The 21950-nt window shown below is 44.1% G+C and overlaps 2 protein-coding genes across 4 annotated transcripts; both read left to right on the top strand.

Annotated features, from left to right (window-relative positions):
• Positions 1 to 1578: 1578 nt before the first annotated feature.
• ZNF165 (zinc finger protein 165) lies at positions 1579 to 9826 on the top strand. 2 transcript variants are annotated; one of them, XM_081080374.1, is made up of 4 exons: positions 1579 to 1734; positions 4786 to 5269; positions 5545 to 5683; positions 7386 to 9826. In XM_081080374.1, the coding sequence occupies exons 2-4, from the start codon at positions 4859 to 4861 to the stop codon at positions 8300 to 8302; spliced, it is 1467 nt and encodes a 488-aa protein (XP_080936500.1). In that variant the 5' UTR covers positions 1579 to 1734; positions 4786 to 4858; the 3' UTR covers positions 8303 to 9826. The 2 variants fall into 2 exon arrangements, with proteins under 2 accessions (XP_080936500.1, XP_080936501.1); XM_081080375.1 differs by lacking the exon at positions 1579 to 1734 and having other exon boundaries at positions 4748 to 5182; positions 7386 to 9820.
• A 409-nt stretch (positions 9827 to 10235) lies between these two features.
• ZSCAN16 (zinc finger and SCAN domain containing 16) lies at positions 10236 to 20004 on the top strand. Of its 2 annotated transcripts, none has more exons than XM_081080388.1 (4): positions 10236 to 10327; positions 10855 to 11270; positions 12325 to 12457; positions 15611 to 20004. In XM_081080388.1, the coding sequence occupies exons 2-4, from the start codon at positions 10884 to 10886 to the stop codon at positions 16153 to 16155; spliced, it is 1065 nt and encodes a 354-aa protein (XP_080936514.1). In that variant the 5' UTR covers positions 10236 to 10327; positions 10855 to 10883; the 3' UTR covers positions 16156 to 20004. The 2 variants fall into 2 exon arrangements, with proteins under 2 accessions (XP_080936514.1, XP_080936513.1); XM_081080387.1 differs by having other exon boundaries at positions 15599 to 20004.
• The last annotated feature ends 1946 nt before the right edge of the window (positions 20005 to 21950 follow it).

The following is a 21950-nucleotide window of genomic DNA, read 5'->3' as shown; positions in this document are numbered from 1 at the left end:
CCGGGAATCGAACCCGGGCCTCCCGCGTGGCAGGCGAGAATTCTACCACTGAACCACCAATGCGTGAATAGTGACGAGGAGATCTATATTTGTTTCATATACAGTAAGGCTATAAGGTACGACGTCTATGATCAGTACAGTGGCTTCATGGTCACAAGGGACCCATGCCTTTTCCATGTTTCTATTCTACCATCTGTAGCGTACAACTTCCACCCTCAAGGTAACCACATTGGCTATTGGAGCTCCAACCTTCAGAGAGAAGAAGGAAAAAGCAAAACGGTGCGTCTTTCATCTAAGGCAGCACCCTTATAGAGTTTTCCAGGAAATCCAAAACATTATTATGCACAAAACAATATTCATACATTTAATTGAACGCTCCTAACAGCAACAGAGACTAGGAAATTTACTCTTTAGCTGGTCGTATTGGTATTCCTCTCCTGTGATTAAGAATCAGCCTTCCCTGGTTGATGGAAACCCCAGGGAGAGGATTTATGACAGTTGAATTCCTTTTGGAGACTCTGTCTTTAGGCAGATATGGAAGGGGGCGGGAGGAGGGGGTGTCAGAGAAAGCCTCTCTCTGTTTTTCAAGTGCTTACTGCTCAAGATAACCAATCTATTGAAGCGCATGTTCTGGGAAACCATATTCTGGTACCCTTCAGCAGCATGATAGAATTTAGGCTTCAACAGTATCACTCTGGCTGCTCTATTGAGAATAGACTGGGGAGGACACTGGTAGAAGCAGAGGGACCACTTAAAAGGTTATGGCGGTAATCCAGAAGCGAGATAATATCGGCCCATCGTTAGGAGAATGGATGAATGAAATGCTATATCCATTAGTGGATTATACATACTGTAATGAAAATTAATTTTAACTCAAAATGTGGATAAATCTTAGTAACGTATTGTCGAGTGAAAAGAAGGCAGTATCAGATTACTTATGATGTGATGCCTTCTTGATCGAAAACTCAAATTAAACCATATATTAATGCACATGTATCGGATAGAACTATCTTTTATAAAAGTAAAGGGATGATAAACAAAATTTGTAATAGTGCTTCCGTCAGATGAGAGGAGGTATGGAGAGGGACAAGAAAGAGACAGGTAGTACACGTAAATTATGGTTGTAGTTCTTCCAGATTGGGAAATGGGTCCAGGAACGGTCACGCTTTACAGCCAGGGATAATGATTAATCGCATTTGGTATATCTGAGTCCCACCGGGGTTGGGGGATGAATCAAAATCCAGGAAGGCTTTGCGCGGGTGAAGTCGGCGGTCCTTCTTGTGGCGTGGCTTGGACCTCAGGGGTCCAGACTGCAGGTGAGGCCCATTCGCCGCAGAGCCGAATCTGGAGCTACAAAGTTGAGGCCACACTCCTCCTTGAAGCTAAGAGAACGTCGGGACTGTGGCCAAGACTCCGGGGAAATGGAGTCCGAGCGCCGAGCGGACCGGAGGCTTCAGGGAAGCGCAGTCCAAGCCCGCCTATAGCTTTCTGCGCAGCCTCAGAAGTCTGGGTGGATGGAAACCTGGAGATAGGACGCGGCTGCGGTCCTTCCACCGGAAGTGTCCGATCGGAACCAGCGCCGTGGGAGAGGTGAGTCCGGCTTGGGGACTCAGATAGCCGGTCCTTTGTCCCCTCCAAATACGCAGTCCCTACCATGTTCCCTTCGGGACTGCAGCCGTTCTGTGATGCCCTGACCCGGGACCTCAGAGGAATCCCGAGGAAAGGTGGAACCAGGTTCGGGGTCTGAAGGGGATTCGCACCCTCTCGTTTCGAATGGGGTTTCCATAGTTACCAGGCCGCGCGCAGTGTCGGCGTGAGGGCTGAGGGGGCGTGCTTGGGGGCGGCTGGCGGTCCGGCTGCCGCGGGTCGGCGGTCACTGGTGAGAGGGGTGTCCTGGCCGGGTCGGGCGACACCCCGAAGGGTGGTCTGTTTCGGATCCGCTGCTTCCTGCCGGGAGAGCTGCCCCGGAGTCCGCCGCCGACTCCTGCTTCTCACGGGAGGACCTGCCGGCGTGTCGTGGGAAAAGTGGGCCCCGACCTCATGAAACCTCTTCGCGCGGTAGCTGCTTAGGGACTATCTTCTGTGCGACGCGGACGCAGTGAAACCAGCGCTGAGGCCCTGCCCTCGTTCTTAGAAGGAGGGACCCCACAGTGCCTCCGTGGGCGTGGGTGCTGTGGGCGCCTCCCGGACCCGCCCCGCCCCGAGGCGCTGCCGGGGACACGCGAGTCCCTTCCCTCTCCTCCTCTGCCAGCGGAACTCTCCCGGTCCTTCTGCCCCAACACACGCACCAGGGACCCGGTCATCCATCAGGAGCCCTGCTCTTTCCGTGTTTGTTTACGTGTCCGTTGCACTATTTTTGTAATTCTTCCCTCCAACACAGTGATGCTCAGTGAATGTTTATGAGCTTGAAGTTAGTAAGACATTTAAGAACCAGCTTTGGGAGGAGATATCAAATCCTTGAGGAATAGATAATTCTAGAGTTGTGGACTGTTTGAAATGGATGAGAAGTGATGAAACACTGGAGTCCTTAAGTTATCTAAGGAGATGACGTGTTGTGGAACCGGCGCTTGGCGTGATCCCTGAAGTGTAAGCGAACCGTGGATCATACAGGCCAACCTTACTGTCCATCTTCCTGTGTTAAATGAGATGTGCCCATAGAGCACTAGGACACCACCTGGTAAGCACAACACATTTAGGAAACATAACAAGGAGTGAAATTAGACCTCTGTCAATCGATTGTCCTAGCAAACTATGAAGGAGCGAGACTCTGATTGAGACCATAATACTAACCCCTTTGCCCCCCTCTGTCATTGCTGAACTCGTTCTTACTTATTCCCACTCAGGCTGTTTCCAAGGCTCAGTCTGAGCTTCTGAGCTTCATTTCATACTCTAGGAGAAATATTCCTGATATTTATCTTCAACTGCCCTTTCCATGGATCGTGTTAAAATCTATAATTTCATTCCTTGTAACTTCCCATATAAATTTCATAATATCTGTTGGAAACGTTTATCCAAGTGGATGTCTCCGGATCATTTTTAATATAGAATATCCAAAATACAACATACCTCAAACTTTCTTAATTTCAACTTTTATTCAATAAGTCAACAAATGTGAGAACTTAAGAATAAATATTAATACTGGATGGTCCTTTACATCAGGGAGTCAACTGATGAAGAAAAACAGCCCAACAACTAAAACTAATACAAGGTGGTATGTGTTGCAGTCACAGATGTTACGTGTTAGGAGCTGTAGTAACTCATAGTAGAGGTGATGAATTCCTGTCAGAGGTAGTGGAATTCTTAGTCACTCCCACTGTTGCACCCTACACGCTGGTCTTACCATCAACCCACTTCCTCAGCTCTTCTGTCCTTTTTGCCTTTCTGAATCTTTCTCCTCCTTTGTTCTCCAGTTTAAGCCCTATCACCTCTAGAACTATTTGCTACCATTTGTACACATATACACGCATTCTCTCCCTATTCATAACTGTTAGAATATTCACTGTCTCCACCATACCACTTGTTTAGTACTGCAGCTTTCAATATTTATCCAGCACTTTCAATGAGAGTGTCATGTGGAACATGTCTTGTTACTTCAATGTTTTATATCCATGTGTGTTTTCAGTCATTTTTTTCCAACTGTTTTGGAAACTCAAACACTGTTTTCTTCCAATTCCTTATAGCTGTACTTGAGAACACAGAGTTTCCAGGCATCCCCCATACTAACCACGTCAGCATCTCCGGAGCGGGGCCCAGGAAGGTGTTTCTAACAAAGTTCCCACGTGGTGCTTAGGCAGTGAGCCTAGCTCTAAACTCAAGCCTTTCTTGGAAACCACTACCCAGAGCTTTGCTTGTGATAAGGTTCTTAATAAAGCACATGTCAGTGCAATAGTCGGTAGTCAACTTGATGAATTCTTTAGTGGACCTGAAAGATTGATATTTACCTGTCAAAATTGTACTCTCGGCTTCACATCTAAATTCCTGGTATTCAGTTTTTCAGTTCAGGAAGCAGACTGACCATTCCCACATACTGATAAGACTTAAGGAACTGATATGCAACAAAAAGACTCACACGTCAGATGAGAAAGTCGTGTTGCCAGTTTATTACATTTTATTTTATTATGAGACAATAGGCTTCATTGTCCAAGAACTGGCCTGAGCTGTGACTCCGCTGTGGACTGAGTCAGAGAAGGAACTGTTGAGACAAAAGGAAAGCCATCCTTTATGTTTCTGTCTTTTCATATTGCAGCCCATCCTGGAAATGAACAATGCATTAATCTACACAAACGGTTTTTGTCAGGTCATTCTGCTCAAAAGCTTTTACTGGCTCCCCAGTGCCTAGAAGATGAACTGTGGATCATGAACTTGACTTTTGAGGCTTTCTGGAGTAAGGCCTTTGCTTCTAATTTCCATGGACAAACCTACTGAACTTTTGCTTTCTGTCTTCTGTTCAGGCTGTTTTGTTGCTTGTAATTCCCCATTTCTCTCTCTCCCACACCCTAGTCAAATCCTAGCCGTCCTTCAGAAGTTTGTAAATTAAGCTTTCCCTGACCATTGCAGCCTACTGTGCTCGTTCTCATCTCCAACTCCATGAAGTACTTCTATTGTTTTTCTCTTGGGGTTTTATTGTCTTTATAACTTAGAAGTAATTGAATTGCCTGTATCATGTTTCAGTGCTTTCACATATAGTAAATGCCCAGTACATTTCTGTGAAATAGAAAATAGTTTCTTTCTGTGATGTGATGTTTCATCTTCCTAGACAGTAATAGTAATTTTTTTACCCCTCAGGACAGCTCTTGAAACTGAATAAGACCCTTCACAAAGCAGAAGTGGGTTTTCTGGTAATTCCTTCAATCCTAAAATGACGACAGAATCCAAGAAAGCCGCAGTTAAGCCTGTTGTGGAGGATGAAAGACTTCTGATAGTGAAGCTAGAAGAGGAAGATTTTGTCTGGGGAAAGGACACTTGCTCACCAAGAAGGGACTCTGTCAAGCAGGAGCTCTGCCGGCAGCTTTTCAGGCAGTTCTGCTACCAGGATGCCGCTGGGCCCCGCGAGGCACTAGGCCGACTCTGGGAGCTCTGCCTGCAGTGGCTGGAGCCAGAAATCCACAGCAAGGAGCAGATGATGGAGCTCCTGGTGCTAGAGCAGTTCCTGACCATCCTGCCGAGGGAACTCCAGGCCTGGGTGTGTGAACGTCACCCAGAGAGTGGTGAGGAGGCAGTGACCATAGTGGAAGACGTGAGGAGCGGCATTGATGCAGCCGTGCTCCAGGTATAGAGGGCATGGCAGAGCTGAGCCACCCTGAATGGATGGAGTCTCATCAAGGAAAGAAAAGGCCTGAGGATGACTATCTTGGAGGAGCTCAGTTCAGGGTGCATTTGGGTCCCCTTTGCTCTCTATTTGGTACTATACCCCAGCTTACAGTTGAGTCAGACTTAAATCTTTCCCCAGTTTTGTATCACACAGGAGTTTCTCTTTGTTTTGGGAAGACGATTAATTCTAAGAGGGACTCTCTCCTAATCCCAAACATACTTTATTTTTCTCAGGTTCCAGTCCCTGGGCGTGGACAAGAAATGTTCAGGAGGAAGGTGGCACCTCTTGGACCAGCACTTAGTGACCAGTTCCAGCCAGTGGACACCACAGCCCGTCATGTTTCCTCCAAAACCCGTCTCCCACTGGACTATGGTAAGGGGCAGTGTTCTATGCAGTTCTATGCAGTGGGGACAGTGCATGTCCTTTCTCAGACTAGTTCTAGTGCTGTAGGTGTTTCTTTTTTTACCTGATGAGAAGTAGAGAAGTTTTTCCTGTGTGTCACTGGCCAATTAGAGAGAGAAAAGTTTCATCCTTATCCAGAATATTTGAATGTTTCCATACGTACTTTACTCTGTATACTCTTATGTCCAAAATGTGGTTATTTTTACCTTAAGGGCAAATAAAAGAAAAGAAAGGTGAATGAATTGAGAAAATGTCAGAAAACAAGGAAAGAAGTATATGGACAGAAAGAAAACATGCTCATAGAGAAGTGCATGTAATGAAAAAGAGGGCAATGCGTGATGATAAACTCAGAACATAATTCACAGATTCGTAGAACAAGAGCCGTAATCTTGCCCTTTTTTGTACTTTTTCCCTTAGAAAGCTCTCTTATGTTTTTATAAAGTTGGCCATACTTCTGGTGACTACCTCCGTAGAATACTCATCTCTGTTCTAAAACTCATCTGTTTAAAAGTTCATATACTCAGTATCCCTTTCGGTGTGAATGCCCCCACCCCACCCCCCAACAACCTCAAGAATAAGTTACAGTAATTTTTTCAAATACCCAGATTCTGTTTTCAAGGTTGTTTTGGAAACACTTCCATCCACGCCATCTGTAAATTGTACCTCCTGCCCGCAAACCAGAAGTGCCTAACACCCTTTCCTGCCCTACCATGTTCTAAGAAAGGAGACCCTAGAGCAAAGGGGATTTGCTTGATTCCAGCACAATACAATGGAGCATGAGCACTGTACAGAGTCATGAGCTGCAAGGTAGGAATTATGAGGACTGGACCGAAAATGGTGCCTGCAATCCAGGCTGAGGCATTCAGGTGTGTTGTGGAAGAATAGAGATGAAAGGTTTCAATGTGGAGTGTAGGAGGATGACAGGGTTTAATGACAGTTAGTCTGGTAGGGTATTTAGTTTGACTAGGAAGAATAGTTTTGAGTCGAAACAGCAAGGAGACTGTTACAGTCACCTAGCTCTGAAATGCTGAGGTTCTTAACTAGGGGGATGGTAGCAGAAAGGGATGTATATAGGGGACATTTAGCAGAAAATAGTCACAGAACTTGATTGCCATGGACGATGAAGAAGGGATGGATGGATGGATGGATGGATGGATGGATGGATGGATGGATGGATGTTTTCCTCTATACATACACATACCCCAGAGTCATTTATAGCGTTACTTTTCTTCCTGCATCTGTGTCCTCATCTGCTTTCTTTGAGACGGTACCTCCCTTTCTCCTTCTAAGCCTAACCCTAGAAATATATCATAGATCCCCCCATTCCCCCAAATCCCTCAGTCACATTGCATAGTTCTTTCTCCTTACTTTGTCTCCACCCGGTACTTGCTGGTGATGACCCTCTTCCCAATCTGTTGTTCTATCTGCTCATCCTTGGATGTCTGTTTGCTCTTTCTGCTAACCACTGCATACGTTACTTGCTTTTACCAACTCTTTCTTTTGGATCCTTCATGCCTCTCAGGTGAAAGGCCACATTTGTTGAGTGGTCAAATGAAGTACAGATAAATCACAACTGTCCCCACATTTTCTTTTTTTCCAGCTCAGAAAACAGATATTTACCTCTCTATTGTTATTATTATTATTATCATTATCATTATTATTATTATTTTAGATAACGAGAGTGAAAACAATGGGGCTATGCCAAATCTGGACCTTCATGAAGAAATGGAATCACAGAGAATTATGTCAGGAAGAATTTCAGGATTTGTATCAGAAGGATCTGCTGAGCCTGAGGACATCTGTAAGTCTGCAGGCAGGATAAAGATACAAGAGAGAAATGAACCTGGGGAGTGTGAGAGAACATCATCTGCTCACGATGGAGATTCTAGCAAAATCCTCACCCATAAAAATACTCTTACAGGTGAAATAATAAGCCATGATGGATATGAGAGAAGCTTAAACTTGAACTCAAATGAAGTTACACCCCCGAAACCTTGTAAACATGCTACCTTTGACCAAAGTCTCAAATGGAATTTAGGTTTTATTAAGCATCAAATAATTTATGCTGGAGAAAAAATTCACCAATATGGAAAATCTCTCAAGAGCCCAAACCTTATTAAACAGGCAGCAATTTTCAGTGGAGAGAAAACCCATCATTGCAACGAATGTGGGAAAGCTTTCAGACACAGCTCCAAACTTCTCAGACATCAGAGAATCCACAATGGAGAGAGACCGTATGAGTGTAATGAGTGTGGGAAAGGCTTTGGGGGGAGCTCAGATCTTACCAGACACCAGAGAATCCACACTGGAGAAAGACCCTTTGAATGCACAGAATGTGGACGAGCATTCAGCCTGAACTCACATCTTATCCTGCATCAGAGAATTCACACCAGAGAGAAACCTTATGAATGCAGTGAATGTGGGAAAAACTTTAGAGTGAGCTCACACCTTATTCGACACTTGAGAATCCACACTGGAGAGAAACCCTATGAATGCAGCGAGTGTGGGAGAGCTTTCAGTCAGAGCTCACACCTTAGTCAACATCAGAGAATTCACACGAGGGAAGACCTATTAATGGAAGGGACTTAAATTCGTATGAAATGCTAAGAAAATAATAAAACATGAAAAACATGGACTACACAGCAAATGTTGGGTGAGATGAATGACTGAACAAGCAGTGCCTCTTTTCTCTCTCTCTGGTTCTCTGGCTCTCTGTTCTGCATGGTTCTCACCTCTGTGTGCTTTCTGTGAGACTGGGGAGGTGCCTCTTCTTCCACTGACTTCCAGAGTCAAACCAGAATTGCAGTTGTGGGGGAGGCTAAGAAGTCGGTTAGCCTATGGCAATAGAAAGAGGGAGAAAAGGACCCTTCTGGGAAATCGCCATGATCACATGGGGGTAGGGGGAGAGGAAGATTCAGGTAACGAGACTGATCATCAACTCTTGGTAATGATTCTGCCCTAGAGGAGGTCGGCCAAGCCAGGAGAGGAGTGGCTTGAGCAATGCACAACAGAAGAGTGCTTTCAGAGCACTGCTGTAAAAGAGAAAAAAATGACACAATAAATGAACAAGTAAATGAACAAGAGGACATGCTATGGTGACATTCCAATATGTAGGCCAAAATCTATGTCCAGAGGTCATGCCAAGGTAGGAGAAATCAGAAGAGCATCCAAGGCAAGAGGTCTGAATCCAGTCATTCAAATACGAGGGGAGTAGAAGAAAATCAGGCACGAATTGGTGTTAGAAGTGAGGAATGGTGTTCCAATGGAACTGAACCTTAGAATTTGGAGGAGGAGGACACAGTACTGTAACCATGATTTTACTGCCAAATGTGCTTTGTATTTTTGAGCAGTTTCCTGGGGTGAGTGGACGGAGACGGCATTGAGTGCGGAGCACTCTTGACAGCAACAGGGTCTTCCAGGTTGTGGCAGTTGTGGAAGAGGTCTGAGCAAATTAGTACTGAAGAGAAAGGTCCTGAAACTTTATGCCAGCACATGAATGTGTATATTCAAAATGCCTTGTGTGTGTTACCTTCTTTTATCCTGTAAAATCCTTGGTAAATAGTAGTTATTATCTTCGTTTTATTGAAGAAAATTCTGGGTATAAAGGAGTTCGAGAACTTGCCAGCAGTTACAAGGTTATGCAGGAGAAAGCAGAGGGGAGAACTCTGAGATTGTATAAAAAGTAAAAGTGAGAGACACAAACGGTTCTTTTACATTATAGGTACAGGATAGTTAATAACATTTGCAGCACAGAGTTGGGGGACACAATAACAATGGGGGGTTCTGTGGTCTCCTGCTCTGGTGTATGGACTATGCCTCTGGAAAAGGAGATGACTCTGACATTTCAAAGGTCTGTTATCCTAGATGCAAAAGGACAATAGGCAGGCTTTTGTCAAGGAAGCTACAGGCCTAGGATGTGACTACCTGCCAGGACCATCTTTTAGTTAGGAATTTTCACGTTCAGACCATACATCCTGTGTGGTTACTCTCAGTCTCTGAGTTTGTTGGGTCACCGGTGCTGGCCTCTCCTGAACTTGTGGGATTCAATCTGTGGCTCCTTTTTCATCCACATAACCATCAATGGGATAATTATTAATAAACTATGGCACATACAAATAATTGAATACTATGCAGTTGTTTTGTTGGGAAAAAAAAAGAGCAAGATCGAGTAAGTCCTCATGTACAATTCCCAAAATCAATTGATAGGAGAAAAAGCAAGATGCAGAAATGCTGTCATTTGTGTAGGGGAAGATAATTACGAAAAACATTGGTGGTCAAAACTAGATTCTGGGGTACATTTATTCTTTTTAAATATTGAACCATCTGAATGCATTATTCATATTGCTTTTTAAATAATTAAACCAGGAAAATCTCGATACTAGAAAACTTTTTTAAAAAGAGCAAAGAAACCGAGCTCGCCGCCGGCACCGGCAGTCCCATCAGTGAATGGCCAGCAGCCGTGCCCTCCCTCGGAGGGGCTGCCACCGAGACGACCTTCCTAGAGCGGCCGGAAGTGTCGGCTGGCGGCGCCGGCGCCAATTCGTTCTGAGTGACGCCTTTGTTCCGAGCCGCCCAAGGACGCCGCTGTGGCCCCTGTTCCTCTCCACGGGTGAGGTGAGTCTCTGTCCCGCCTTCTGGGTGCAGAAGAGGGGCCGGCGCAGCTGTGGTCAGCGACCCCCCCCCCGCATATCTACAAGAGAGGGCGGGCAGAAGGGACGCCAGTGGCCAGCGGCTGTGCGGAGGCAGCCATCCCACCCCCGTCCTGGGCTGGCGCACGTACCCGAACCCCTGCGTCCGGGGAGCCGTGCATCTCAGGCTGAACAAGGCTGGGAATGCGGGGCATTTGTTCAGGGCTGACTCGTGCCGGTTGCCAGCCTGGGGACTTTGCGAACGTCCCTTGTGAGCAACATGAGAATTTTAGGTGGAGCTGCAGCTCCAGGCTAGGTGAGTGCCTTGTCCACTTGTCCGCAGTCCACGGTGCAGATTCAAATCCGTGCCCTCCTTCGGTGTTCTTTTTAACAGTCTCCTACGAGGCTTCTCTGCTTAGCTCTGGTTGCTTGCCCTCATTAGTATTCATGGTCACAGCAGCTTTTGCTGTGACATGACACCCTTTTCTCTGCTTCTCCTTGAACCAATCCCAGGTAGAGGATTAATCTGAAAACCAGCACGGATGGCCACAGCCCTGGAAACGGAGGGACAGAAAGGACTGCGAATAGTTAAGGCGGAAGACCGCTGCTGGGCACAGGACTCCGTCGCACAGAAGTACGGTCCTCGCGGGAGGGAGGTCTTCAGGCAGCACTTCCGGAAGCTGCGCTACCAGGACGCTCCTGGGCCCCGGGAGGCGTTCGCCCAGCTCTGGGAGCTCTGCCGCCAGTGGCTGAGGCCGGAATGCCACACCAAGGAGCAGATTTTAGACCTGCTTGTGTTGGAGCAGTTCCTGAGCATTCTTCCTGGGGACCTGCGAACGTGGGTGCAGATGCACCATCCTGAGACCGGAGAGGAGGCGGTGACTGTGTTGGAGGGTCTAGAGGAAGAGCTGGATGGACGTCCAGAGCAGGTGGGAGCGGTCCTCTGGCTTAGACGGCAGGGCGTTCGGACCGAGCCCAAGCAGAGGGCACATGGAGTTATGTATTTAACTTGTTGCCTGAGACAAGACAGGGCTCGGGGGCTGAGTAAGAGACACTAGATCGAGTTTCTTTGGTATGGAAGGATAGGGTCAGTGAGAAGGTACTGGGAGGCACATAGGTATCAGAGAAACAAAGGACCAGCTTGTTTTAAAAAAGAAAGTATTTATTTTAAGTGTGTTTGTCCAGGACCCATCAGCTCCAAGTCAAGCAGTTGTTTCAATCTAGTTGTCAATCACAGTGGCCCATGTGGGGATCGAACCCGCAACCTTGTTGTTAAGAGCACTGTGCTCTAACCAACTGAGCTAACTGGCCACCCCCAACAAAGAACTTTCTGACATTCATAGCTCCCTATAAAATGGGCTGCCCTGTAGTAAAAACCTCCCTTGCCAATAAGAGTACTGAAGGTGAGGTCCAAGTAGATTCAAGGATATTAGAGAACCGCATTGTCCAACAGAAATAGAATGTGAGCCACACGTGTAATTAAAACTTTCTAGTATTTATTTGACCATAAACATGTAATCAATATAAAAAATGGGATGTACATTTTTTTTGTAGTCAGTTTTCAAAATTAGGTGTGTGTTTTACACTTTGCACATCTCAATTCTTACTAGCTCTATTTCAAGTGCTCAGTAACCACATTTAGCTGGTGGCTGTCATACTGGACATCACAGTTCTAGCAGAAATGCCTCCATTGGCAGGAAGTTGGGCCAGATGGCTTTTAAGTTACCTTCCAAGTTGCAAGACTGTGATCCTGGACCCCAGCCAATCATTGAGAAGTGACACCGAGTTTCACTCTCCAGTGTGCAGAACTGCAACCATAAGCCTCTGTCTCTTTCTTTGTAGTCATTATTGCCACTGGCAATTGAATGAGAATTTGTCCCTTTCTCAGTCTCTGGTCCCTGGTAGATGCTGTTTTTGATCTTTTCTCTGAACTTCTTTCACAAAATCTACCTCACAAGCCCAATTATGCTTCACTGTTCCCAGGTCCCAACCACTTCAGAAAGACAGGACACGCTTTTGGACAAGTTGGCCCCCGTGGGAAGGCCACGTGAGTCACTGACTGCCCAGCTCCGTCCCCAGAAGACCCAGCAGGAATCTGGGGAGCCCCAAAGGAGTGGTAAGGAGCAAGTGTTGTGTGTGAGAGGAGACGTGGTTCCTTAGGTTAGAGAGGAGCTCTCTCACTGTCATCTTCTAATTTCACTTCCTGCTTGCCCACCTCACTGTGGAAGATTCTGTCCCCCTTCCCATCCTTGACGCATAAGGGAAAGAATTATATTAGTTTTTCTTTACACATAAAAGCTGTTGTTTGACCTAACAGGTGGGTGATGAGAGTTAAATACTCATTCAAGTTAATGATACCTTATGCGTCTACCTGTTTTTATCTGACAATTCTAGCTCCAAATTACTGCAAATTCCCATTTTTAGCAGAATTTGTATGACATCCTGTACTCATCTGTTAGGCATGCCAGGTAGAATACTACAGACTGGGATGCTTAAACAACAGAAATTTATTTTCTCACCATTCTGGAGGCTGGAAGTCCAAGATCAAGGTGCTTGCAGGGTTGTTCACAAGGCTTCTTGGCTTGTGGACTTGCTGTGTCTTCACATGGCCTTTTCTCTCTGCACACAGATTCCTGGTATCACTTCCTTTTCTTATACCTGTTGGATTAGGGTCCCATCTTTATGCCTCATTTATCCTTAATGACCTTTTTATAGGCTGCTTTTCCAAGTATAGTCACAGTTGGGATTATAGCTACAACATATGAATGGGGGCGTAATTCAGTCTGTAATTCACCCCCATGCTAAAAGAAGTAGTGACAAGAGCAAGGATCAGTGAGCACGGCAGGCTTTTGCCTCTCTGCAGGGCAGGCTGAGTGCATTGTGGTTGGGTTTGCCCCAACCACAAACCCAACTAGTGGGTTTGCCCCAACCACAAACCCAACTAGTCTCACAAACTAGTGAGACTGATCAACTCACTAGTAGAAAGCAGGGTGTCTAGCGTATCCTCAGGCTACACTCAAAAGCAAACTTGAAATCCAGTTTACCCGGCTCTGCTGTTTTCAGTGCCACCAGTCCTTTGTCCAGAGGCTCTCATGCCCTCCCCTGGGTTCCATGCTCACCAGTATGGTTCTCGCGTTCTCTAGGATTCCTGCCAGGTGGTTTGTCTAATCTGGAAACTTACTTGGATCTAAGATATTTCTGGGTGAAAGCTGTGAAGCATGGCATTCACTTATGTAAAATTTAAAGGAGTCTTTTAGTGCTTTAAGGTAGAGTGCTGGTTATTGGTTCACTTTAGAGGTGCAGTTGAGACCCCCACTCTGTTCATTCATTCCTCTTCAATCAAAGACTTTTGAGCAACAGCTATATGCCAGGCACCATGCTTGAGGCAAGGAATACCAAAGTAAGACACTTCAGTTCTCAAAAAGCAAGGCAGTGGGCATGTACACTGTGCTATCTCTATGGCAGCCTGCAGGGGTCACGGGGCGTTTGCTGGAGTTGAGGTGGTTGGTTGGGGGGGAACCAAAAGGGGGACATTCCAGGCAGAGAGAACAGTGCGGGGTGGGGGTGGGGAGAGCATAAGAGCATCATGCATCCTAAGATCAGCAACTCCTCTGAGTTTGATTTTGATGTGGAGAATTTTGTGGAAGGGGAAAATCAAAGGATATAGTGGTGAAGATTCCTGAACGCGGAGCTGATAAAACATCATCCTATCAGATGGAGGTCTGTTACATCGTTTTAAGTAGAGAAGTAGGTGACACAGAAATCAACAGTCCATGATTCCATTTTTTAAAAGTTACACAGAAAAAGATTGGAAGGATCACCTCCAAATGTAGACAAAGGTTATTCAAGATAATGAAATCACAGGTGACTTATTCTTTTCTGTTTTCCCATGTTTGTAAGTGAATGAGCACACAACTATATTAGGGAGAAAAAGATATAAACACCAGAGGGTCATGGGGAGACCACTCTCAGATATAGAGCAGGCTGGCCAGAGTGGAAGTGAGGCTGGAGAGAAAGGAAGGAAAAAACTAAAATTCAGGAGATATTTAGTGAGTAGAATGAATAGATCTGATTGGATATTGGGGGGTGGTATTTTAATACAATACAAGTCTACGGTTTGGGCAACTTGGCAGACAATGGTATCAGTACTGGAGAGGAAAATCAGAAGGGGGCTGTACAGGCATACCTCTTGTATTGCCCTTCACTTTATGGTGTCTCACAGATGTTACGTTTTTTACACATTGGAGGTAAGACCATCCACCAGCACACTCACTTTACTGGAGTGGTCTGGAATGGAACCCGCAGAGTCTCCGAAGTGTGCAGTATATGTGTGAAGAAGAGAGGGAGTGAATGCGGTTTTTACACGTGCATTTGCAGTGTCTGTGAAACATGAAACAAACTCCATCAGGCAGTGCGGTTTAAAATACAGCTCTGGACATAGGGGAAGGTATGGGAGGAGATGGAGACTTGGGAGTTGTCCGTGGGTAGGTGACAGAAGACACAGGTGTAAATGAGGTTGACCAGGAAGAATGAATAAAGAACACCGTTTCAAGTTTGTGTGGAGGAAGAGGGTTCTGGAAAGGGCTGTAGGAGAGGTAACAGAAGCAGAGGGGTGGTATCACTGAAGCCACGGGAAGAATTTCAGCCAGGTGTAGTCAGTGTTTCTAACAGGACATAATATCAGGACTGGGAAGTTCCAGAAAAAAAGATTCAGCATGACACAGCAGACCGGTCGTCCACTGTCACTCCCTGCTACCTCCCTACCTCCTTTAGTGGTTTCCATTCACTGCATTGCTCTCCGATCCCTGATCCATTGTCCTCTCCACTCACTGTCACTCAACTGTACTCCCACGCACCACCTATGTTTAAGGCCCCTGCGTGCTGCTCCCAGACTCGCATCTCCCTCACCATCTGTTCTTTGGCCTCCCCGGTGTTTCCCCCTGAAGTGTCCTTGGCGGGTTGCCGTGTCTGGTACCACTTACCATTGTGCTTGTGCACAGGGTCGCCAGGTAGCATCTTTCCCTTCTCTCTTCATCTGTTCCCAGATGAAGTCACACCCTGCTGCTGCTGTTGCCCTTACTGGCCTCTTAATGTCATCCCTTTTGTCGTCAGTACGTGTGCTGATGGTGCCAAATCTCTAATTTGTACTTTATGTGTGACTTTCATTGCTTTATAACGCATCCGTAACATTTGTATGTTCTGTCTTGCAGAGGCTTTTTGCTTCTCAAATCTAAACTAGTACCTGTTTATGTACTAGTGTTTGTTACAGGTGAGAAAACCAGGACTACGAATGAAGAGGTGTCCCAGAAGGAAGATATGCCCACCGACATGGAATTCATTGGGAAGGTAAATGACAGACTTAAAGACATTCTTCAACATCCAGAATCCAAAGATGCTACTGAAAATGAGGGCCGATTAGAGTGGCAACAGAGGGAAAGAAGACACTATAAATGTGATGACTGTGGGAAAAGTTTTACTCAGCGCTCAGCCCTTAGTAAACACAGGAGAACTCACACTGGAGAGAAACCCTACGCATGTGATCAGTGTGGAAAAGCCTTCAGTCAGCGTTCACATCTCATTGGACATCACAGAGTGCATACTGGAGTGAAACCCTACAAATGTAAAGAATGTGGGAGAGATTTCAGTGGGCGCTCAGGTCTTACTCAGCATCAGAGAATCCATACAGGGGAGAAGCCCTATGAATGTGAAGAGTGTGGGAGGCCCTTCCGCGTAAGTTCCGCACTTATTAGACATCAGAGAATTCATACAGCACAGAAACTCTACGAACATGGTAGAAATACCGACGTGCCTTAGGAACTCAGGTCTGGCTGGCAGAATCCACCCTGGAGACTGTAGGGTGCCCGAATGTAGGCAGAGCTTCAGTTGCCTTTAAAAGTTTCTCTGGCACCACAGAATCTGCCTGAGTAAAATTTCCTTTTATTTCTAATTTAGTTCAGTTTCTTGGAGGAATTAAGAGTTATTTCAGAAAGCCTTGTCCATTGACAAAACAGCTCACTTGCAGACCAAGATAACCATGTTTCCTGGGTGGAAGACGGTGAATTCCAACTCTTGGCTCTTTTTTACATGACCATTCAGGGTCTGACTTTAGACTAGACAATTACGATTTTTCTCTGCCTTCTTTTCCCCTTTTGTAAAATGCAGATAATATAATTGAGGCCCACCAGATATGTTAAGGAAAAACAGATGAAAACTGCTTTTCAAATTAAGAACTAAACAGTAGTATTTGTTTTCCATCATTATTGATGTAATAGCCTAAATATTCCTTTATTACCTTAAAGTAGGGGGTATAGTCATTTTGTGTAATTTTTTTTGTTTGCCAATGATAGAAAAGAGGAAACCCTCAGAAAAAACAGGCAAAAGAAGACATTAAAGTGGGAAGGAAAACAGTAAGTGGTCAGTAGGAGCTGCTGAGGATAACAGTGGGTTAGGGATCCATAACTTTAGACAAATCACTTCTCTTCTGAGTCCCAGGTCATTGCAGACTGAGGGAGATGGGCGCAGTTGGTCTAGAACAGCACTGTCCAGTCTGGCAGCCAGTGCCCACATGTGGCTGTATAAATTCAAACTGCACAAATAAAATGGGAAATTCACTTCCTTAGTGACATAAGCCACATTTCAACTGCTCAGTAGTCACGTGTAGCTAGCAGCTATTGTATTGGACAGCACAAGCGATAGACCATTTTTATCACTGCAGAAAGTTGTGAAGGGCATTGCTGCCCCAATTGATCACTGGTAAGTTACCTTCTGGAGTTGATAACTGTGACTCAGTTCAGGAAGGTAGTGAAAGAGACACCCAAAGAGGCTGCAATCTCAGCGGGAGATAAAGTACAAACACCTGCAAAGAAAATAATAATAATAATGGCACTTTTTCAGCCTTTAAAAAGGAGTGTATTATAATTGGAGGAAGATGATTATTAAAGTAAATAGAGTAACCTAATAATTTAAATTGAAAGCTGAAATTACTACCTCATCTGTATGAGAAGTATATAATTACCTTTATAAGGTAGCACCCCGTCCCGTCAGATAACCTATATGAGTGAGAAACTGGGACATTTAGGACACCAGTAGTTTAAAGACAGTAAGCAATCCAATTTTTTTCTTTTGTCTTAGAAGTGTTCAACCATTTCATGTACTTGAACAGTTTTACATTCCTAGTTTGAGAATTTTTTAACATGACAGGAATTGTGGCCACAGACCCAGCACTTTCCAGTTTATAGCAGTCAAACTGCCAGGAACCACCCATTCTAGGAATAGCCTGAACAACGAGGAAGTGATCTAATCTTGCAATAAAGATGATTATGCATACTTGCTTTTTTTGTGTGTTTGAAGGGGGAAAATCACTAGAATTATTTTTGTGTCTACTACTATTGGAATCGTAACACCTTAAAGATAAGCTCAGCTTTTAAGTCTTTTGAACCAAGTGCTGTTTTGAAAGATAATGTAAGTTTACTTTGAATGATTACATAAGCTGATACACATTTTTTAAATGTCAAGTTTCACACTTGTACTTGTTTTTGTGACTTAACGTGAGCAATGTTTCAAAGCATTTGAAACAGGATTTTGTAATGGTCATGAAGAAAAAAGTAAGGTACTAAAGTTAGGTGCTTACTGAGGTGTATATCCTCAAATGCCAAGTGAAGAGTAGTTCCACCCAAACCTTTTTAGGTTTGGTGTGGATCCCAAATTGTCACCATAGTATCTGTCATGACATTGAGCAGTGGGGCAAAGATAAGAGTCAGGGAGGGACCGAACAGTGGGGGCCAGAGACAGCCTGTGTAGGTAAGAGAAGAAAGTCTAGTCCAGTGGGATCTGGGACAACTGCAGGCGTAAGGCAAGGGAGGCATGAGGTCAAAAGAGCTCTGAAGTCACGAAGAATCAGGTGGTATCCTAGTAAGTGGTGTAGAAACAGAACGGTGAGGATACAACCAGTTGGAAAGAAGAGCTCTGAGGTCAGCATAGCACAGACGATCTAATAAGTGAGGCACCGGTCACAGCCACTGGGTTCCAGCAGAAGCCATACTGGATGGACAGCGCTTGCTTGGGAAGAACCCAGAACATGGAAGGCAGTTTCTCAGATGGTTGTGTCAAAAGCATGTGCTGTTCCTCTCATCTGTTTAGAGGGATTTTTTTTTTTTTTTAAGGAAGGCAAAAACGTAATTTATAGTTTTCCTGAGCTAACTGGACAGATGTGCTTATATGAGGAAGAATGGGGGGCAGCTCGAGACACAAAACGGGGGGGTGAACTGGCGATTCTGAATGAGGAGTCAGCAGCTGTGAAGGGAGGAGACAGATGAGTGATGGGGGAGGAGGAACATAGGAGGGGTGGGCCTTGGTGAAGAGGGAGAAAGCAAGACAGGAGGAAGGGAGGGAAGGAAAAGAATAAGGAACAAGGGGCTAGGGAAAGGAACAAAGATAAGATGAGATGGTGATAGGGAAAGAAGAGTGACAAGTAATTCTAATATTGGCGTCAATCATATTTGAGACAAAGGGTCATATGATGGAAGCCATGCAGAGATGACAGATGAGTTCCTTATCCCAAGGTTCATTGTCTTATGTGCACAGCACATAATATTGATGTTATCTTTATTGAGTGGGACTACGCTTTCATCCTGCGCATGAAATCATTTCTTTATTGTCTTATCAGAGTCCATCCACAGTGAAAACACAACTTGAAACTTGGAAATGCTTCCAAACAATCTATTCTCCCATTAGTAATATCATCATGAGGGAGTTAAGCTGAGGTCCTGAAAGAACAGCTCTGGGTCTTTCATACTCAAACCTTTGAGAGCAAGCTTTCTGCACCTTGGTTCTGATGTTTTGGGCCAGACAATTCCTTGTTGTGGGTCTGTCCTCTACATTGTAGGATGTTTAGCAGTATTCTTGGGCTCCACCCACAAGATAACACTAGCACCCCCACCTGTGACAAGCAAAAATTAAGTGGGGGCAGGTGTCCCCGGAGCAGCATAATCACCCCCAGTTGAGCACCACTGATCTATAAGAAAATCTGATTTCCATGACTGTTCCACGTCATATACAATAAGATTCTACTTACAAATGGTACATATGACCAGCACTGCTAGGCCTTGTCCTACCCCACAAAATGATTCCCAGGGTATCTAAAGGCTATGCAGCAATTGTGTTAAAGAAGTAGTCTATTTTAGGAAGCCATACCTTATTTTTCAAGACTAGAGAAATCTGTCCTCAAACGAGGCTTGCATAAAGAGCTTACATGGTAGTTTCTGAGGCATTCTTCCCTCCATGCCCCACTCTGGGTGCTACCCTCCTTTGCCCCTTGACTCAATCTCTCCTTGACCTAGGTCTGCACTGTCCAGTAGCCACTAGATACATGTGACTGTGCAACTACAACTAAATTTAAAACTGATACTCAATTCAGTTATTGGAATGGCTTTAAGTATGTTTGGAGTAATTTTGTATATATGAATCTACTTTTTCTGTTTCAAATTTTATGTCATCTGGATTATTTTCAATGCAAATTTAGCATTTGAATTGAGATGTGCAATAAGTATAAACACCGGCTTTCAAAGACTGGAAAAAAAATGTAAGAGATTTGTAATTTTCATACTGATTAGATGTTAAAATAATATTTTGGATATACTGGATTAAACAAAATATATTAAAATTAATCTCACCTGTCTTTTTACTTTTTTAATGTGCCTTTTGGAAAATGGAAAATTACATAGGCGTTCACATCATCATGTCCTATTTATTAGACAGCACTGACCAAGATCTTCACACCTTTGGGTTAGGTCCAGTTCTCTATGTTCCAAACCACCTCAGTGAGGCCAAGTTCCATGATACCCAGTGACTGTATATCTATTTCTTATCCATTCATTCAACAAGTATTGAGTGCATGCTCCTATTCTAGGTACTGAGGCTATAGCGAGGAACAAAAGAAAGAAGATCCCTGCTTTTAACACGCCTGCATTTAAGAGAGACAAATGTCAAGCAGCAATAAGTGGTATGTGGAGTATACAGGTTTTGCACTCCAAATTCACCCTTTTGCAAATCAAACTCACCTTTTAGGGGTGACACTAGAGGCAATAACACAATAATGTCATTTTTTCATAATTTTATTTGTAGTTACTTATGCGGTCAGGTGAACTGTACTGACTAGCACTCGATAGGTGACCAATCAATACATATACATACATTAATTTGATCGATACATTATAAACAGATTGCTGTCAATTGGTGGGCTGCTATAACTTAGAGAAAATGACTCATTCCTGTAAATCTACAAATTCAAGGTAAGTTAAATGTTGATATTGCATATGTACATAAATGAGGCCAGTCTAGAGAATATCCATTATGGAAAAAATAGAATTGTTCTGATTTTACATACGTTGTTACATACCATACACAAAAAGATAACTGCATCAACATTTTTTCATTGTACTCTGATTCTTTGTGATAATGTTAGTAAGCATTTTACATATTTTGATTCCATTAAGATGTTTTTATATAAATCCAGAATATTTTTTTCAGACCCTGAAAATGGATATATCACCACCTACTGAATCAAGCTCCGGAAGTCCACTACAAACACATTTGCACTGGCGAATGCAAATCACATCGTCTGAATCATCGAGATCCAGATCAAGAAACCCCCCCCCCAAAAAAAAAAAAGAAACCCCGTTGTTGGACACAATAATCCACCTATATACAATCGTATCAGTTATGATAAAAAAAAAGTTTTTATAAAATATTATGAAGATGGTAGAACAGTGAATAAATCAGCTGAAATCTCGGATTAATAAAAATACAATAAAGTCCATTATTAATCAATATAACATGGCGGTGAATTAATAGAAAAAATGCATCACTATTAAACAAAATTGACCAAATAATTGAGGAAAATCCGTGCATAACTTTTACGGGGTGTTCATGACATACATGCTCGAATCCGAATATGTGGAATTAAGCATAAGTTCCATTAGGAATGGACAGAAAGAATTACGGATCACATTCAAGTGTGCATCACTACAAGTTGATTGTCGGAAGTCAGCACAATTGAGATGTACAAAGTGTACACATGAATTTTTCTTGAAGCCCCCCTGAAGCAAGACGAAAAAAAATAATATTCATTGATGAATCAGGATTTAATTGCCATCTTCGGCGAACGAAGGTGCGATCGAAAGTTAATACACCAGCTCGTGGGACCGTGCCAACATAGGACGAAATGTTTAACTACAGCAATAAACATTCAGGGAATGGTCTGGCATGAAGTAATTGCACATTCTGTGGTTACTTCAAATATTTTTTGCGAATTTCTTCAGATTATTGCAGAAATTGGATGAAGAGAATCTGGAGGAAGTGTGGTTTGTTTTGGACAATGTAAGCCTCCACAAAACCCAGGAAGTGCGTGATCTTGTTGGTCAGACAAGACTATTATTTCTACCACCATATTCTCCAATGATGAACCCCATTGAAGTTTTTTCAAAAATTAAGTTCTGCGCAGAAGTATCTTGGCTGATCCATCAAACCATGAGCATTTAGTAGATGTTATTAATCATTCCGTTGCAACTATTACTCCTACAGGGTTGTCATAATTATTTTATGAATATGTG

Source organism: Rhinolophus hipposideros, assembly GCF_964194185.1.
Source record: "Rhinolophus hipposideros genome assembly, chromosome: 19".
In the NCBI taxonomy this organism is placed as follows: Eukaryota; Metazoa; Chordata; class Mammalia; order Chiroptera; family Rhinolophidae; genus Rhinolophus; species Rhinolophus hipposideros.
The sequence above is the reverse complement of the archived record's forward strand: the minus strand, read 5'-3'. Positions and strand labels throughout refer to the sequence as shown.